Raw genomic sequence first — 14,877 nt, 5'->3', positions numbered from 1 at the left:
GCCTATTCCTCCTGACAGAGCTGGTGTAACTGAGTCAGGTTTGTAGGCCTCCTTGCTCGCACACGCTTTTTCAGTTCTGCCCACAAATTTTACTTGACTATCTTGACTTTGCTGTCCTTAAGCCATTTTGCCACAACTTTGGAAGTATGCTTGGGATCATTGTCCATTTGGAAGACCCATTTGCGACCAAGCTTTAACTTTCTGACTGATGTCTTGAGATGTTGCTTCAATATATCCACATTATTTTCCAACCTCATGATGCCATCTATTTTGTGAAGTGCACCAGTCCCTCCTGCAGCAAAGCACCCCCACAACATGATGCTGCCACCCCTGTGTGGGTACAACATCACCGATGCACTTGCTAATAAAGTTGCTCACCGAATCAGCGTTTTCATCAATGTTGTTGTTCGACGCTATGCGGAACATATCCCAGTCCGTGTGATCGAAGCAATCTTGAAGCGTGGAATCCGATTGTCTGGACCAGCGTTGAACAGACCTGAGCGCGGGTGCTTCCTGTTTTAGTTTCTGTCTATAGGCTGGGAGCAACAAAATGGAGTCGTGGTCAGCTTTTCCGAAAGGAGGGCGGGGGAGGGTCTTATATGCGTCGCGGAAGTTAGAATAACAATGATCCAGGGTTTTGCCAGCCCGGGTCGCGCAATCGATATGCTGATAGAATTTAGGGAGCCTTGTTTTCAGATTAGCCTTGTTAAAATTCCCAGCTACAATAAATGCAGCCTCAGGATATGTGGTTTCCAGCTTACATAGAGTCAAGTCAAATGAAGCTCTTTGAGGGCCGTCGATGTGTCTGCTTGGGGGGGAATATACACGACTGTGATTATGATCAAAGAGAATTCTCTTGGTAGATAATGCAGTTGGCATTTGATTGTGAGGAATTCTAAGTCAGGTGAACAAAAGGACTTGAGTTCCTGTATGTTGTTATGATCACACCACGTCTCGTTAATCATAAGTCATACACCCCCCGCACTTCTTCTTACCAGAGAGATGCTTGTTTCTGTCTGCGCGATGCGTGAAGAAACCAGGTGGCTGTACCGACTCAGATAGCGTGTCTCGAGTGAGCCATGTTTCCGTGAAACAAAGAACGTTACAGTCTCTGATGTCTCTCTGGAAGGCTACCCTTGCTCGGATTTCGTCTACCTTGTTGTCAAGAGACTGGACATTGGCGAGTAGTATGCTCGGGAGTGGTGCGCGATGTGCCTGTCTACGGAGCCTGACCAGAAGACCGCTCCGTCTGCCCCATCTGCGGCGCTGTTGTTTTGGGTCGCCGGCTGGGATCCGATCCAATAGTTATATTTTGTTTGTTTTTAAATCATATCCTTCAGTTACCCTCAACCTCTCCCATCTATCTCTGAACGCCATCCAGTTTGATTTCTATTTGCCCATATATTTTTACCTGTGCTGTTTCACTAAAGTTCAGAACCTATATACATTTTACAGACACAGTATATTTTACATTAGTTATCTTGTTGTTATTAGTCCCACCCACTCAACCCCTCCCATCAAGCATTTCGCTACACTCGCATTAACATCTGCTAACCATGTGTATGTGACCAATAAAATTAGATTTGATCTATCTCTTAACCTCTCTAGAGGGTGTGGGACGCTACCGTCCCACCTGGCCAACATCCAGAGAAATTGCAGAGTGCCAAATTCAAAAACAGAAATACTCATTATAAAAATGTGTAAAACATACAAGTGTTACACATCGGTTTAAAGATTAACTTCTTGTTAATCCAACCACGGTGTCAGATTTCAAAAAGACTTTACGGCGAAGCAAACCATGCGATTATCTGAGAACATCGCCCAGCAGACAAATCATTACAAACAGTAACCAGCCAAGTAGAGGAGTAACAAAAGTCAGAAATAGCGATAAAATGAATCACTTACCTTTGATGCTCTTCATATGGTTGCACTCCCAAGACTCCATGTTACACAATAAATGTTCGTTTTGTTCGATAAAGTCCCTCTTTATATTCAAAACCTCCATTTTGTTGGTGTGTTTTGTTCAGTAATCCATCAATCAAATCTTTTTTTACCATCTCTGACATGGTGGAATAATACTGTGTTCTCTGACATGGTGGAATAATACTGTGTTCTCTGACATGGTGGAATAATACTGTGTTCTCTGACATGGTGGAATAATACTGTGTTCTCTGACATGGTGGAATAATAATACTGTGTTCTCTGACATAGTGGAATAATACTGTGTTCTCTGACATGGTGGAATAATACTGTGTTCTCTGACATGGTGGAATAATACTGTGTTCTCTGACATGGTGGAATAATACTGTGTTCTCTGACATGGTGGAATAATACTGTGTTCTCTGACATGGTGGAATAATACTGTGTTCTCTGACATAGTGGAATAATACTGTAAGGCTTGGATGTCGTACAGGAGGAATCAAATGCAGGAAGCAGCAATACAGGGTAGTGGCTTTAATAAGCACAACGGCTAAAACACAAGCCTTCCCAAAACAGCGATCAAAGCGCACAACAAAACAAGGTGCCCCAAACACAGGGGACAAAACACTGTTGGCGCAAACACACGCACTACTGCAAAATACAAAATCAGAGTGTCACCAAGCAAAGCAAACAGAGAAACAATCCCACACAAAGAGCAGGCGGGCCTGCTGGCTAATAAAGCCCGCTAATCAGCCCAACTAGGAACAGGTGCACCTAATAACGAAAAGGGGGGAAAACAAAAAGGGAATCAGTGGCAGCTAGTAGGCCGGTGACGACGACCGCCGAGCGCCACCTGAGCAGGAGGGGGGCCACCTTCGGTAGGAGTCGTGACAGTACCCCTCCCGACGCGCGGCTCCCGCAGCGCGCCGACACCGGCCTTGAGGGCGACGCGGAGGGCGAGGCGCAGGGCGCTCCGGGTGGAGGCGATGAAAATCCCTCAACAGGGACGGGTCCAAGACGTCCTCCACCGGTACCCAGCACCTCTCTTCCGGGCCGCACCACTCCCAGTCCACGAGGTACTGCAGGCCCCTCACCCGGCGTCTCGAGTCCAGAATGGCCCTTAAGCTGTACGCCGGGGAGCCCCCGATGTCCAGAGGGGGCGGAGGGACCTCCGGCACCTCACTTTCCTGCAGGGAACCAGCTACCACCGGCCTGAAGAGAGACACATGAAAAGAGGGGTTAATACGGTAATAGGAAGGGAGTTGTAACCTATAACACACCTCGTTTATCCTCTTCAGGACTTTGAAGGGCCCCACACACTGCGGCCCCAGCTTCCAGCAGGGCAAGCGGAGGGGCAGGTTCCAGGTCGAGAGCCAGACCCTGTCCCCCGGTACGAACACGGGGGCCACACTGCGGAGGCGGTCAGCACTCCTCTTCTGCCGTCCACTGGCTTGCTTCAGAGATTCCTGGACGGCTCTCCAGGTCTCCTTGGAGCACTGCAACCAGTCCTCCACTGCAGGAGCCTCGGTCTGGCTCTGGTGCCATGGTGCCAGGACCGGCTGGTAACCCAACACACACTGAAAAGGTGACAGGTTAGTGGAGGAGTGACGAAGTGAGTTCTGGGCCAACTCAGCCCATGGAATGTACCTCGCCCACTCCCCTGGCCGGTCCTGGTAATACGACCGCAGAAACCTGCCCACCTCCTGGTTCTCCCTCTCCGCCTGCCCATTACTCTCGGGGTGATAACCGGAGGCAAGCTAACCGAGACCCCCAGACGCACCATAAACGCCTTCCATACCCTGGACGTGAACTGGGGACCTCGATCAGAGACAATGTCCTCCGGCACCCCATAGTGCCGGAAGACGTGGGTAAATACGGCCTCGGCAGTCTGCAGGGCCGTAGGGAGACCGGGCAACGGGAGGAGACGGCAGGACTTTGAAAACTGATCCACAACGACCAGAACCATAGTGTTCCCCTGAGATGGAGGGAGATCAGTCAGGAAGTCCACTGACAGGTGAGACCATGGCCATTGTGGAACGGGGAGGGGCTGTAACTTCCCTCTCGGGAGATGCCTAGGAGCCTTACTCTGAGCGCACACCGAACAGGAAGAGACGTAGAACCTCACGTCCTTAGCCAAGGTGGGCCACCAGTACTTCCCCCTAAGACCTCGCACTGTCCTCGCTACACCAGGATGACCCGAAGAGGGTAGAGTGTGGGCCCACCGAATCAATTGATCACGGACACCAAGCAGCACGTACATGCGGCCCGCGGGACACTGTGACGGCGCGGGCTCCTCCCTTAAGGCCCGCTTGATGTCCGAGTCCAACTCCCATACCACCAGTGCCACCAACCTAGAAGCCGGAATGATGGGAGTAGGATCGATGGGCCGATCCTCCGTGTCATAGAGACGTGACAGCGTGTCGGCCCTCGTGTTAAGGGAGCCTGGTCTATAGGAAATGGTGAACCTAAACCGGGTGAAGAACATGGCCCACCTTGCCTGACGCGGATTCAGTCTCCTAGCTGCCCGGATATACTCCAGATTCCGGTGATCGGTCCAGATGAGAAAGGGGTGCTTAGCCCCCTCAAGCCAGTGTCTCCACACCCTCAAGGCTATTACCATCGCTAACAACTCCCTGTCCCCCACATCATAGTTGCGCTCCGCCGAACTGAGCTTCTTCGAAAAGAAAGCGCAGGGGCGGAGTTTCAGCGGCACACCTGAGCGCTGTGATAGCACGGCACCCACCCCAGCCTCCACCTCCACTATGAATGCTAGAGAGGGGTCCGGGTGCGCCAACACGGGTGCCTCGGTGAACAGCACCTTCAACCTGTTGAAGGAGCTGTCCGCCTCAGGCGACCACCGCAAACGCACAGGCCCCCCCTTCAGCAGTGAGGTAATGAGAGCCGCTACCTGGCTAAAACCTCGGATAAACCTCCGGTAGTAATTGGCAAACCCTAAGAACCGCTGCACCTCCTTCACCGTGGTTAGAGACAGCCAATTGTGCACGGCCTTAACGCGGTCACACTCTATCCACACCCCCGTGGTGGAAATGCGATAACCCAGGAAGGAGACGGCTCGTTTGGAGAGCACACACTTCTCAGCCTTGACGTACAGTGGGGGAAAAAAGTATTTGATCCCCTGCTGATTTTGTATGTTTGCCCACTTACAAAGAAATGATCAGTCTATAATTTTAATGGTAGGTTTATTTGAACAGTGTGAGACAGAATAACAAAATAACAAAAAAATCCAGAAAAACGCATGTCAAAAATGTTATAAAATGATTTGCATTTTAATGAGGGAAATAAGTATTTGACCCCTCTGCAAAACATGACTTAGTACTTGGTGGAAAAACCCTTGTTGGCAATCACAGAGGTCAAACGTTTCTTGTAGTTGGCCACCAGGTTTGTACACATCTCAGGAGGGATTTTGTCCCACTCCTCTTTGCAGATCTTCTCCAAGTCATTAAGGCTTCGAGGCTGACGTTTGGCAACTCAAACCTTGAGCTCCCTCCACTGATTTTCTATGGGATTAAGGTCTGGAGACTGGCTAGGCCACTCCAGGACCTTAATGTGCTTCTTCTTGAGCCACTCCTTTGTTGCCTTGGCCGTGTGTTTGGGGTCATTGTCATGCTGGAATACCCATTCACAACCCATTTTCAATGCCCTGGCTGAGGGAAGGAGGTTCTCACCCAAGATTTGACGGTACATGGCCCAGTCCATCGTCCGTTTGATGCGGTGAAGTTGTCCAGTCCCCTTAGCAGAAAAACACCCCCAAAGCATAATGTTTCCACCTCCATGTTTGACGGTGGAGATTGTGTTCTTGGGGTCATAGGCATTAACGATCATTCTCTAGACCCAAGTCTGGTAATGAATGATCATTCTCTAGACCTCAGTCTGGTAATTAACGATTATTCTCTAGACCTCAGCCTGGTAATTAACGATCATTTTCTAGACCTCAGTCTGCTAATGAATGATCATTCTCTAAGTACTAGACCTCAGTCTGGTAATTAACGATCATTCTCTAGACCTCAGTCTGGTAATGAATGATCATTCTCTAAGTACTAGACCTCAGTCTGGTAATGAATGATCATTCTCTAAGTACTAGACCTCAGTCCGGTAATGAATGATCATTCTCTAAGTACTAGACCTCAGTCTGGTAATGAATGATGTGGCAGTTGAGCAAGTAGCTAGAGGAAACTATTCAACTAGGCACAAACTGGTTGAATCAATGCTGTTTCAACATAATTTGTCAATGTATTTGTGACGTGAAGTGTAGGTGTAGAGCACATTTGGGATTTGCGAAAAGTAATCAACCAGTGTTGTTTCCATCTCATTTCAACCAAACATTGAAATTTGGGTTAAACTTCAACTTAAATACAATTCCATTCGGCATAAACTGGTTGAATCAATGTCGTTTCAATGTAATTTGTCGAAGTATTGTGACGTGACATCTAGGTGGAAAATACATTTGGATTTCAACCTTAGAAACAGAGAACAAATGAATCCTCATGAATAAGGAACAATGAAAAATAGTCCAAATAAACCCTATTTAATCTAAAGGTTTGTCAGAGGAATAGATGGTTTGCAGCATGGATCAGATGAGATGGAGGTCATTACCACTGAATACATTCAAAAGGATATTGTAGGTGCCACAGAATGTTTTTTTTATCCCATTACCACACAGAGAGAAACACACAGACAGACAGGCACACTCCCATTAGACTGCGTCAGGGTAAATCCCTAGACGAGGAATTGTGTGTGTGTGTGTGTGTGTGTGTGTGTGTGTGTGTGTGTGTGTGTGTGTGTGTGTGTGTGTGTGTGTGTGTGTGTGTGTGTGTGTGTGTGTGTGTGTGTGTGTGTGTGTGTGTGTGTGTGTGTGTGTCAGCATTTTGATGGCGGAGAGGAAAGCAACTCGTGCTTTAGATTTGTCCTTGACAACCTCCCACTCCCCTTCCCACCTCCTCTTTTCCTCTGATGGTCTTTATTAATGGGTGGGGGGATGGGGGAGGAAGAGAGATGTCTGGGATGGAGGGTAAGATGGGGGAGCTAAAAGCAATGTAGGGTGAGAGCTGATGACCTTCCTAACATAGATCTTTCACTGTCTCTCTCGCTCTCTCTATTTCTCTCTCTTTCTCTCTCCCCCTTTCTCTCTCTCTCTCTCTCTTTCTTTCTCCCCCTCTCTTTCTCTCTCCCCTTTCTCTCTCTCTCTCTCTCTCTCTCTCTCTCTTTCTCTCAATCTCTCTCTTTCTCTCTCCCCCTTTCTCGCTCTCTCTCTTTCTCTCTCCCCCTTTCTCTCTCTCTCCCCCCTTTTTCTCTCTCTGTCTCTCTCTCTGTGTTTGAAAGCACTAGATGTATGAATGTATATATAGACTACATGGTCACTACGGGGCAGCTCTAGCAGGGCAGAAATTTGACCAACTGACTTGTTGGAAAGTTGGCATCCTATGACGGTGCCACGTTGAACGTCACTGAGCTCTTCAGTAAGGCCATAAATGTTTGTCTATGGAGATTGCATGGCTGTGTGCTCGATGTTATACACCTGTATACACTTGAAGGGGTGTACACATATATAGTGTAGTTAGTCCACATACTGCTGGCCATGTAGTGTATCTGTTTCTCTCTCTGTTCATTGATGTTTCTCTGGCGACGGTATCCATGGTAACAGCAGGTAGAGCCAATGTCAGATGCCATAGCAACCAGGGCAGAGAGAGGCAGAGAGAGGCAGAGAGAGGCAGAGGCAGAGAGAGGCAGAGAGAGGTAGAGGCAGAGAGAGGCAGAGAGAGGTAGAGAGAGGCAGAGAGAGGCAGAGAGCAGCAGAGAGAGGCAGAGAGAGGCAGAGAGAGAGAGCTGAGTGGTATTGTGTGTTAGTGTTTGCTGTGACAAACTGTGACCTGTAAGCAGATTATATCAGAAGACCATTTCTGCTGAGGACTACGTCTAGGTTTTGTGTGTTGTATTTGTAGTGTCTGAGGGGTTAAGGTTCAGTCATGTCTCTCAGAGAAGTGAGGACAGATGATCATATTCCCAGACTATAAGCCTATTAGGGGGTGGATGGGGGGCGGAAGGGGGATGGAGCTGTACCCCTGGGGTGGGGTAGGAGGGGGTGAAGGAGGAGGAGGAGGAGGAGGGCTGGACGGGGATTAGCTGCTGGACCTCTTAAAGTGGCACTAATGACTACTCCAGTCTCCTTTCTCAATAGGTGGTCCAGGTTAGTCATGACATGGCACAAGTGGGGTGGGGCTATTGTTCCTCAAGCAAGGGGGGGGGGGCTAATGACATCACAGATTCCCCTCAGACCAGCTCCTTTAAGTTTTTAACTCAAAACTTGAGAGGGGGAGAGAGAGTACTACCTCACCCACCCCTCACCAAACATGTACAGCAGGCTGATAGAGAGTAATGATTGGTAGACTGCGGTCTCTGTCTCCATAGTAACACCAAACTCTGCACAGAATTCTGTGTGCGTGTGTCTGTGTGCATGTAGTTCTGGTTAGCTACTAGATGGTGCTCCCAGGGGGGAGAGAGAGAGAGAGAGAGAGAGAGAGAGAGAGAGAGAGAGAGAGATTCTGAGCCCCTCTCTGCCCTAGGAACTCCGCAATTCTGGAGAAAAGTTGATCACAAATATTCCGTCAGGAAATGTGTTCTACAACAAACTAACCAGACAGGTGTGGAATGTGTTCTACAACAGACTAACCAGACAGGTGTGGAATGTGTTCTACAACAGACTAACCAGACAGGTGTGGAATGTGTTCTACAACAGACTAACCAGACAGGTGTGGAATGTGTTCTACAACAGACTAACCAGACAGGTGTGGAATGTGTTCTACAACAGACTAACCAGACAGGTGTGGAATGTGTTCTACAACAGACTAACCAGACAGGTGTGGAATGTGTTCTACAACAGACTAACCAGACAGGTGTGGAATGTGTTCTACAACAGACTAACCAGACAGGTGTGGAATGTGTTCTACAACAGACTAACCAGACAGGTGTGGAATGTGTTCTACAACAGACTAACCAGACAGGTGTGGAATGTGTTCTACAACAGACTAACCAGACAGGTGTGGAATGTGTTCTACAACAGACTAACCAGACAGGTGTGGAATGTGTTCTACAACAGACTAACCAGACAGGTGTGGAATGTGTTCTACAACAGACTAACCAGACAGGTGTGGAATGTGTTCTACAACAGACTAACCAGACAGGTGTGGAATGTGTTCTACAACAAACTAACCAGACAGGTGTGGAATGTGTTCTACAACAGACTAACCAGACAGGTGTGGAATGTGTTCTACAACAGACTAACCAGACAGGTGTGGAATGTGTTCTACAACAGACTAACCAGACAGGTGTGGAATGTGTTCTACAACAGACTAACCAGACAGGTGTGGAATGTGTTCTACAACAGACTAACCAGACAGGTGTGGAATGTGTTCTACAACAAACTAACCAGACAGGTGTGGAATGTGTTCTACAACAGACTAACTAGACAGGTGTGGAATGTGTTCTACAACAGACTAACCAGACAGGTGTGGAATGTGTTCTACAACAAACTAACCAGACAGGTGTGGAATGTGTTCTACAACAAACTAACCAGACAGGTGTGGAATGTGTTCTACAACAGACTAACCAGACAGGTGTGGAATGTGTTCTACAACAGACTAACCAGACAGGTGTGGAATGTGTTCTACAACAGACTAACCAGACAGGTGTGGAATGTGTTCTACAACAGACTAACCAGACAGGTGTGGAATGTGTTCTACAACAAACTAACCAGACAGGTGTGGAATGTGTTCTACAACAGACTAACCAGACAGGTGTGGAATGTGTTCTACAACAGACTAACCAGACAGGTGTGGAATGTGTTCTACAACAGACTAACCAGACAGGTGTGGAATGTGTTCTACAACAGACTAACCAGACAGGTGTGGAATGTGTTCTGGTATAACTGTGGAAATAACGGCATTTTTATTTGTGTGTGTGTGTGTGTGTGTGTGTGTGTGTGTGTGTGTGTGTGTGTGTGTGTGTGTGTGTGTGTGTGTGTGTGTGTGTGTGTGTGTGTGCGTGCGTGCGTGCGTGCGTGCGTGCGTGCGTGCGTGCGTGCGTGCGTGCGTGCGTCTGTAGGTCCGTCGCGGGGCTGGTTCCAGCGCTCTAAGGTTCTCCAGGTACAGGCCTGTGTCAGGATGGTTCTAGAGTGGACTAGGAAGGCGGGGCTTAGTTACCTGGCAGACAAGTTCTTCAACAAGTTCAACAGCGCTGTCAGCATCCTGGCCACACCCCCTCAGCAGCTAACACAGGTAACATCACACACCTGACCTCTGCCCTCTAACCCTGTCAGCATCCTGGCCACACCCCCTCAAAAGCTAACACAGGTAACATCACACACCTGACCCCTGACCTCTAACCTTTTCTCACCTTAAAGGTCCAATGCAGCCATTTTTATATCAATATAAAATAATTTCTGGGTAACAATGAAGTACCTTACTGTGATTGGTCAACAAAAAAATAGTTTCTTAGCAAAGAGGAGTTTCTCAAGCAAGAATTTGGGACTGTCTGGGAGTGGTCTGAGTGGGGAGGGGAAAACGGAAAACTAGCTGTTATTGGCTGAGAGGTTTGGAACTGTCTGTCTTATTGGTCTCTTAACTAAATCATCAGGAAGACCAAAACTCCATCCTACTGATTTGCACAGTATTATTCCAAGCTTACAGTGTGGAAATAAATATAAAATACAGAAAAATCTATTTTTTTGCACTGGGCCTTTAACTCACCCCAACTCTTAATAATCCTAAAGGTTAAGAAATGTGTATTTTTCTATATATTCTGATATATTTATCACTCTATATATTCTGACATATTTATCACTCTATATATTCTGATATATTTATCTCTCTATATATTCTGATATATTTATCTCTATATGTGTCTAGATGAGTTTGAAGGTGCTGTGTGTGGACCACCCCAGTGGCTATACATTCTGATATATTTATTTCTCCATATATTCATCTCTCTATATATTCTGATATATTTATCTCTCTATATATTCTGATATATTTATCTCTCTATATATTCTGATATATTTATTTCTCCATATATTCTGATATATTTATTTCTCCATATATTCTGATATATTTATCTCTCTATATATTCTGATATTTATCTCTCTATATATTCTGATATATTTATCTCTCTATGTATTCTGATATAGTTATCTCTCTATACTTCTTGATTAGTTGGAAGGTGCTGTGTGTGGACCACCCCAGTGTCTATATTTTCTTATATATTTATTTATATACTGTATGTCTTTATACACTGAACACAAATATAAATGCAACATGGAACAATTTCAAAGATTTTACTGAGTTACAGTTCATATAAGGAAATCAGTCAATTGAAATAAATTCATTAGGCTCTAATATATGGATTTCACATGACTGGGCAACAGCACAGCCACGGGTGGGCCTGAGAGGGCATAAGACCACCCACTGTGGAGCCAGGCCCACCCACTGTGGAGCCAGGCCCACCCACTGTGGAGCCAGGCCCACCCACTGTGGAGCCAGGCCCACCCACTGTGGAGCCAGGCTCAGCTAATCAGAAGTCGTTTTCCCCACAAAGGGGCTTTATTACAGACAGAAATACTCCTCAGCACCCCCCTTGTTCAGTATGTATTTCTGTCTAGATGAGTTGGAAGGGGCTGTGTGCAGACCACCCCAGTCTGATGCCGGTCTATATATTCTGATATATTTCTCTATATATTTCTAGATGAGTTGGAAGGTGCTGTGTGCGGACCACCCCAGTCTGATGCCGGTCTATATATTCTGATATATTTCTCTATATATTTCTAGATGAGTTGGAAGGGGCTGTGTGCAGACCCACCCCAGTCTGAAGCTAGCCTATATATTCTTATATATTTATGTATATATTTCTCTATATATTTCTAGATGAGTTGGAAGGTGCTGTGTGCGGACCACCCCAGTCTGATGCCGGTCTATATATTCTGATATATTTCTCTATATATTTCTAGATGAGTTGGAAGGGGCTGTGTGCGGACCACCCCAGTCTGATGCCGGTCTATATATTCTGATATATTTCTCTATATATTTCTAGATGAGTTGGAAGGGGCTGTGTGCAGACCCACCCCAGTCTGAAGCTAGCCTATATATTCTTATATATTTATGTATATATTTCTCTATATATTTCTAGATGAGTTGGAAGGGGCTGTGTGCAGACCACCCCAGTCTGATGCCGGTCTATATATTCTGATATATTTCTCTATATATTTCTAGATGAGTTGGAAGGTGCTGTGTGCGGACCACCCCAGTCTGATGCCGGTCTATATATTCTGATATATTTCTCTATATATTTCTAGATGAGTTGGAAGGTGCTGTGTGCGGACCACCCCAGTCTGAAGCCGGTTCAGCTGCATGGCCTATTGACTCAGTACCAGTTGACAGCTGAGATGGGGCCTGTTCCTATCTGGCAGCCCAGCAGTGAGGATGAGGCATACATATACAGGACAGGTACCTGTTGGGGGGGGGGGTTAGCACATATCAGTTTATACCTGTATGTGTTAACATGTCTGTGTTCATCTAACCCCTGCGGTGTCTGTGTGGATTCTAACCCCTGGTCTGCTGTGTCTGTGTGGATTCTAACCCCTGGTCTGCTGTGTCTGTGTAGATTCTAACCCCTGGTCTGCTGTGTCTGTGTGGATTCTAACCCCTGGTCTGCTGTGTCTGTGTGGATTCTAACCCCTGGTCTGCTGTGTCTATGTGGATTCTAACCCCTGGTCTGCTGTGTCTGTGTGGATTCTAACCCCTGGTCTGCTGTGTCTGTGTGGATTCTAACCCCTGGTCTGCTGTGTCTGTGTGGATTCTAACCCCTGGTCTGCTGTGTCTGTGTGGATTCTAACCCCTGGTCTGCTGTGTCTGTGTGGATTCTAACCCCTGCTGTGTCTATGTAGATTCTAACCCCTGGTCTGCTGTGTCTGTGTGGATTCTAACCCCTGGTCTGCTGTGTCTGTGTGGATTCTAACCCCTGGTCTGCTGTGTCTGTGTGGATTCTAACCCCTGCTGTGTCTATGTAGATTCTAACCCCTGTTCTGCTGTGTCTGTGTGGATTCTAACCCCTGCTCTGCTGTGTCTGTGTGGATTCTAACCCCTGGTCTGCTGTGTCTATGTGGATTCTAACTCCTGCTGTGTCTGTGTGGATTCTAACCCCTGCTCTGCTGTGTCTGTGTGGATTCTAACCCCTGCTCTGCTGTGTCTGTGTGGATTCTAACCCCGGGTCTGCTGTGTCCCTCCCCCAGTGGACTTGTTGGAGAGTTTTGAGAACCACCCCCCCATCATCCTCCCCAGCGGGGGGTTCAGAGTGGACCTGGACAGTGACTGTATAGAGGACAGCATCTATAGACAGCTGCTCTACGTCAAACACTTCCTCTGGGGGTTACGCACAAAGACTCACACACACCCCACTGTCAACAACACACACACTCACACACACCCTACTGTCAACAACACACACACTCACACACACCCCACTGTCAACAACACACACACTCACACACACCCCACTGTCAACAGCTCACACACTCACAATCACACCGCGGTTAACGGGACTGGAACGAGCACGAGCACCGGGACTAGTACCACCGCCGCAGACTGGCAGCAAGCACAGGTAGGTCACGTGATGGACACTCACACTCACACACCCACACTCTCTCACACACGCTCACTCACACACACTGACACACACACTCACACACACACGCTCCACACACACACACACACACACACACACACACACACACACACACACACACACACACACACACACACACACACACACACACACACACACTCCTTGCAGTAATCTGGGCCATGTGCCTCAGCAGCTGTGGTTCTTTAGCAGTTACCAGTAATCTGTTACATGAAATACAAAAGCCCTCTAAGGCATCCTCTCTCTCACACACACACACACACACACACACACACACACACACACACACACACACACACACACACACACACACACACACACACACTTACTCACACACACGTACTCACACACACGTACTCACACACACTCACACTCACTCACACACACTCACTCACATACAAACACACACACACACACATGGATGTGCACACAGACAATACTGCCCCCCCTCTGCAAGAACTCAGACTTGCCGCATATGTTGATCACACATCCACCCTGGCGGTGCCAAGTCCTAGACATGACATCCACCCTGGCGGTGCCAAGTCCTAGACATGACAGCCACCCTGGCGGTGCCAAGTCCTAGACATGACATCCACCCTGGCGGTGCCAAGTCCTAGACATGACAGCCACCCTGGCGGTCCCAAGTCCTAGACATGACATCCACCCTGGCGGTGCCAAGTCCTAGACATGACAGCCAACCAGGCGGTGCCAAGTCCTAGACATGACATCCACCCTGGCGGTGCCAAGTCCTAGACATGACAGCCACCCTGGCGGTGCCAAGTCCTAGACATGACATCCACCCTGGCGGTGCCAAGTCCTAGACATGACAGCCACCCTGGCGGTGCCAAGTCCTAGACATGACAGCCAACCAGGCGGTCCCAAGTCCCAGACATGACATCCACCCTGGCGGTGCCAAGTCCTAGACATGACATCCAACCAGGCGGTGCCAAGTCCTAGACATGACATCCACCCTGGCGGTGCCAAGTCCTAGACATGACAGCCACCCTGGCGGTGCCAAGTCCTAGACATGACATCCACCCTGGCGGTGCCAAGTCCCAGACATGACATCTACCCTGGCGGTGCCAAGTCCCAGACATGACATCCACCCTGGCGGTGCCAAGTCCTAGACATGACATCCAACCAGGCGGTGCCAAGTCCCAGACATGACATCCACCCTGGCGGTGCCAAGTCCTAGACATGACATTCACCCTGGCGGTGCCTTGTCCTAGACATGACATCCACCCTGGCGGT

At 48.0% G+C, this 14,877-nt stretch overlaps 1 protein-coding gene across 4 annotated transcripts in view; it reads left to right on the top strand.

Moving 5' to 3' along the window:
• radil (Ras association and DIL domains) overlaps window positions 1–14,877 on the top strand; it is a 73,061-nt gene that overhangs the window by 45,752 nt on the left and 12,432 nt on the right. For all 4 annotated transcript variants that reach the window (XM_045711282.1, XM_045711285.1, XM_045711289.1 and 1 more), the window contains 3 exons: window positions 10,039–10,211; window positions 12,281–12,431; window positions 13,217–13,584. In XM_045711282.1, coding sequence (XP_045567238.1) covers window positions 10,039–10,211; window positions 12,281–12,431; window positions 13,217–13,584 — 692 coding nt within the window. The remainder of the gene's footprint in view (window positions 1–10,038; window positions 10,212–12,280; window positions 12,432–13,216; window positions 13,585–14,877) is intronic.

This window comes from Salmo salar, chromosome ssa02 (assembly GCF_905237065.1).
Source record: "Salmo salar chromosome ssa02, Ssal_v3.1, whole genome shotgun sequence".
NCBI lineage: Eukaryota > Metazoa > Chordata > Actinopteri > Salmoniformes > Salmonidae > Salmo > Salmo salar.
Note: the sequence above shows the minus strand (reverse complement) of the source record. Positions and strands in the feature narration are given on the sequence as shown.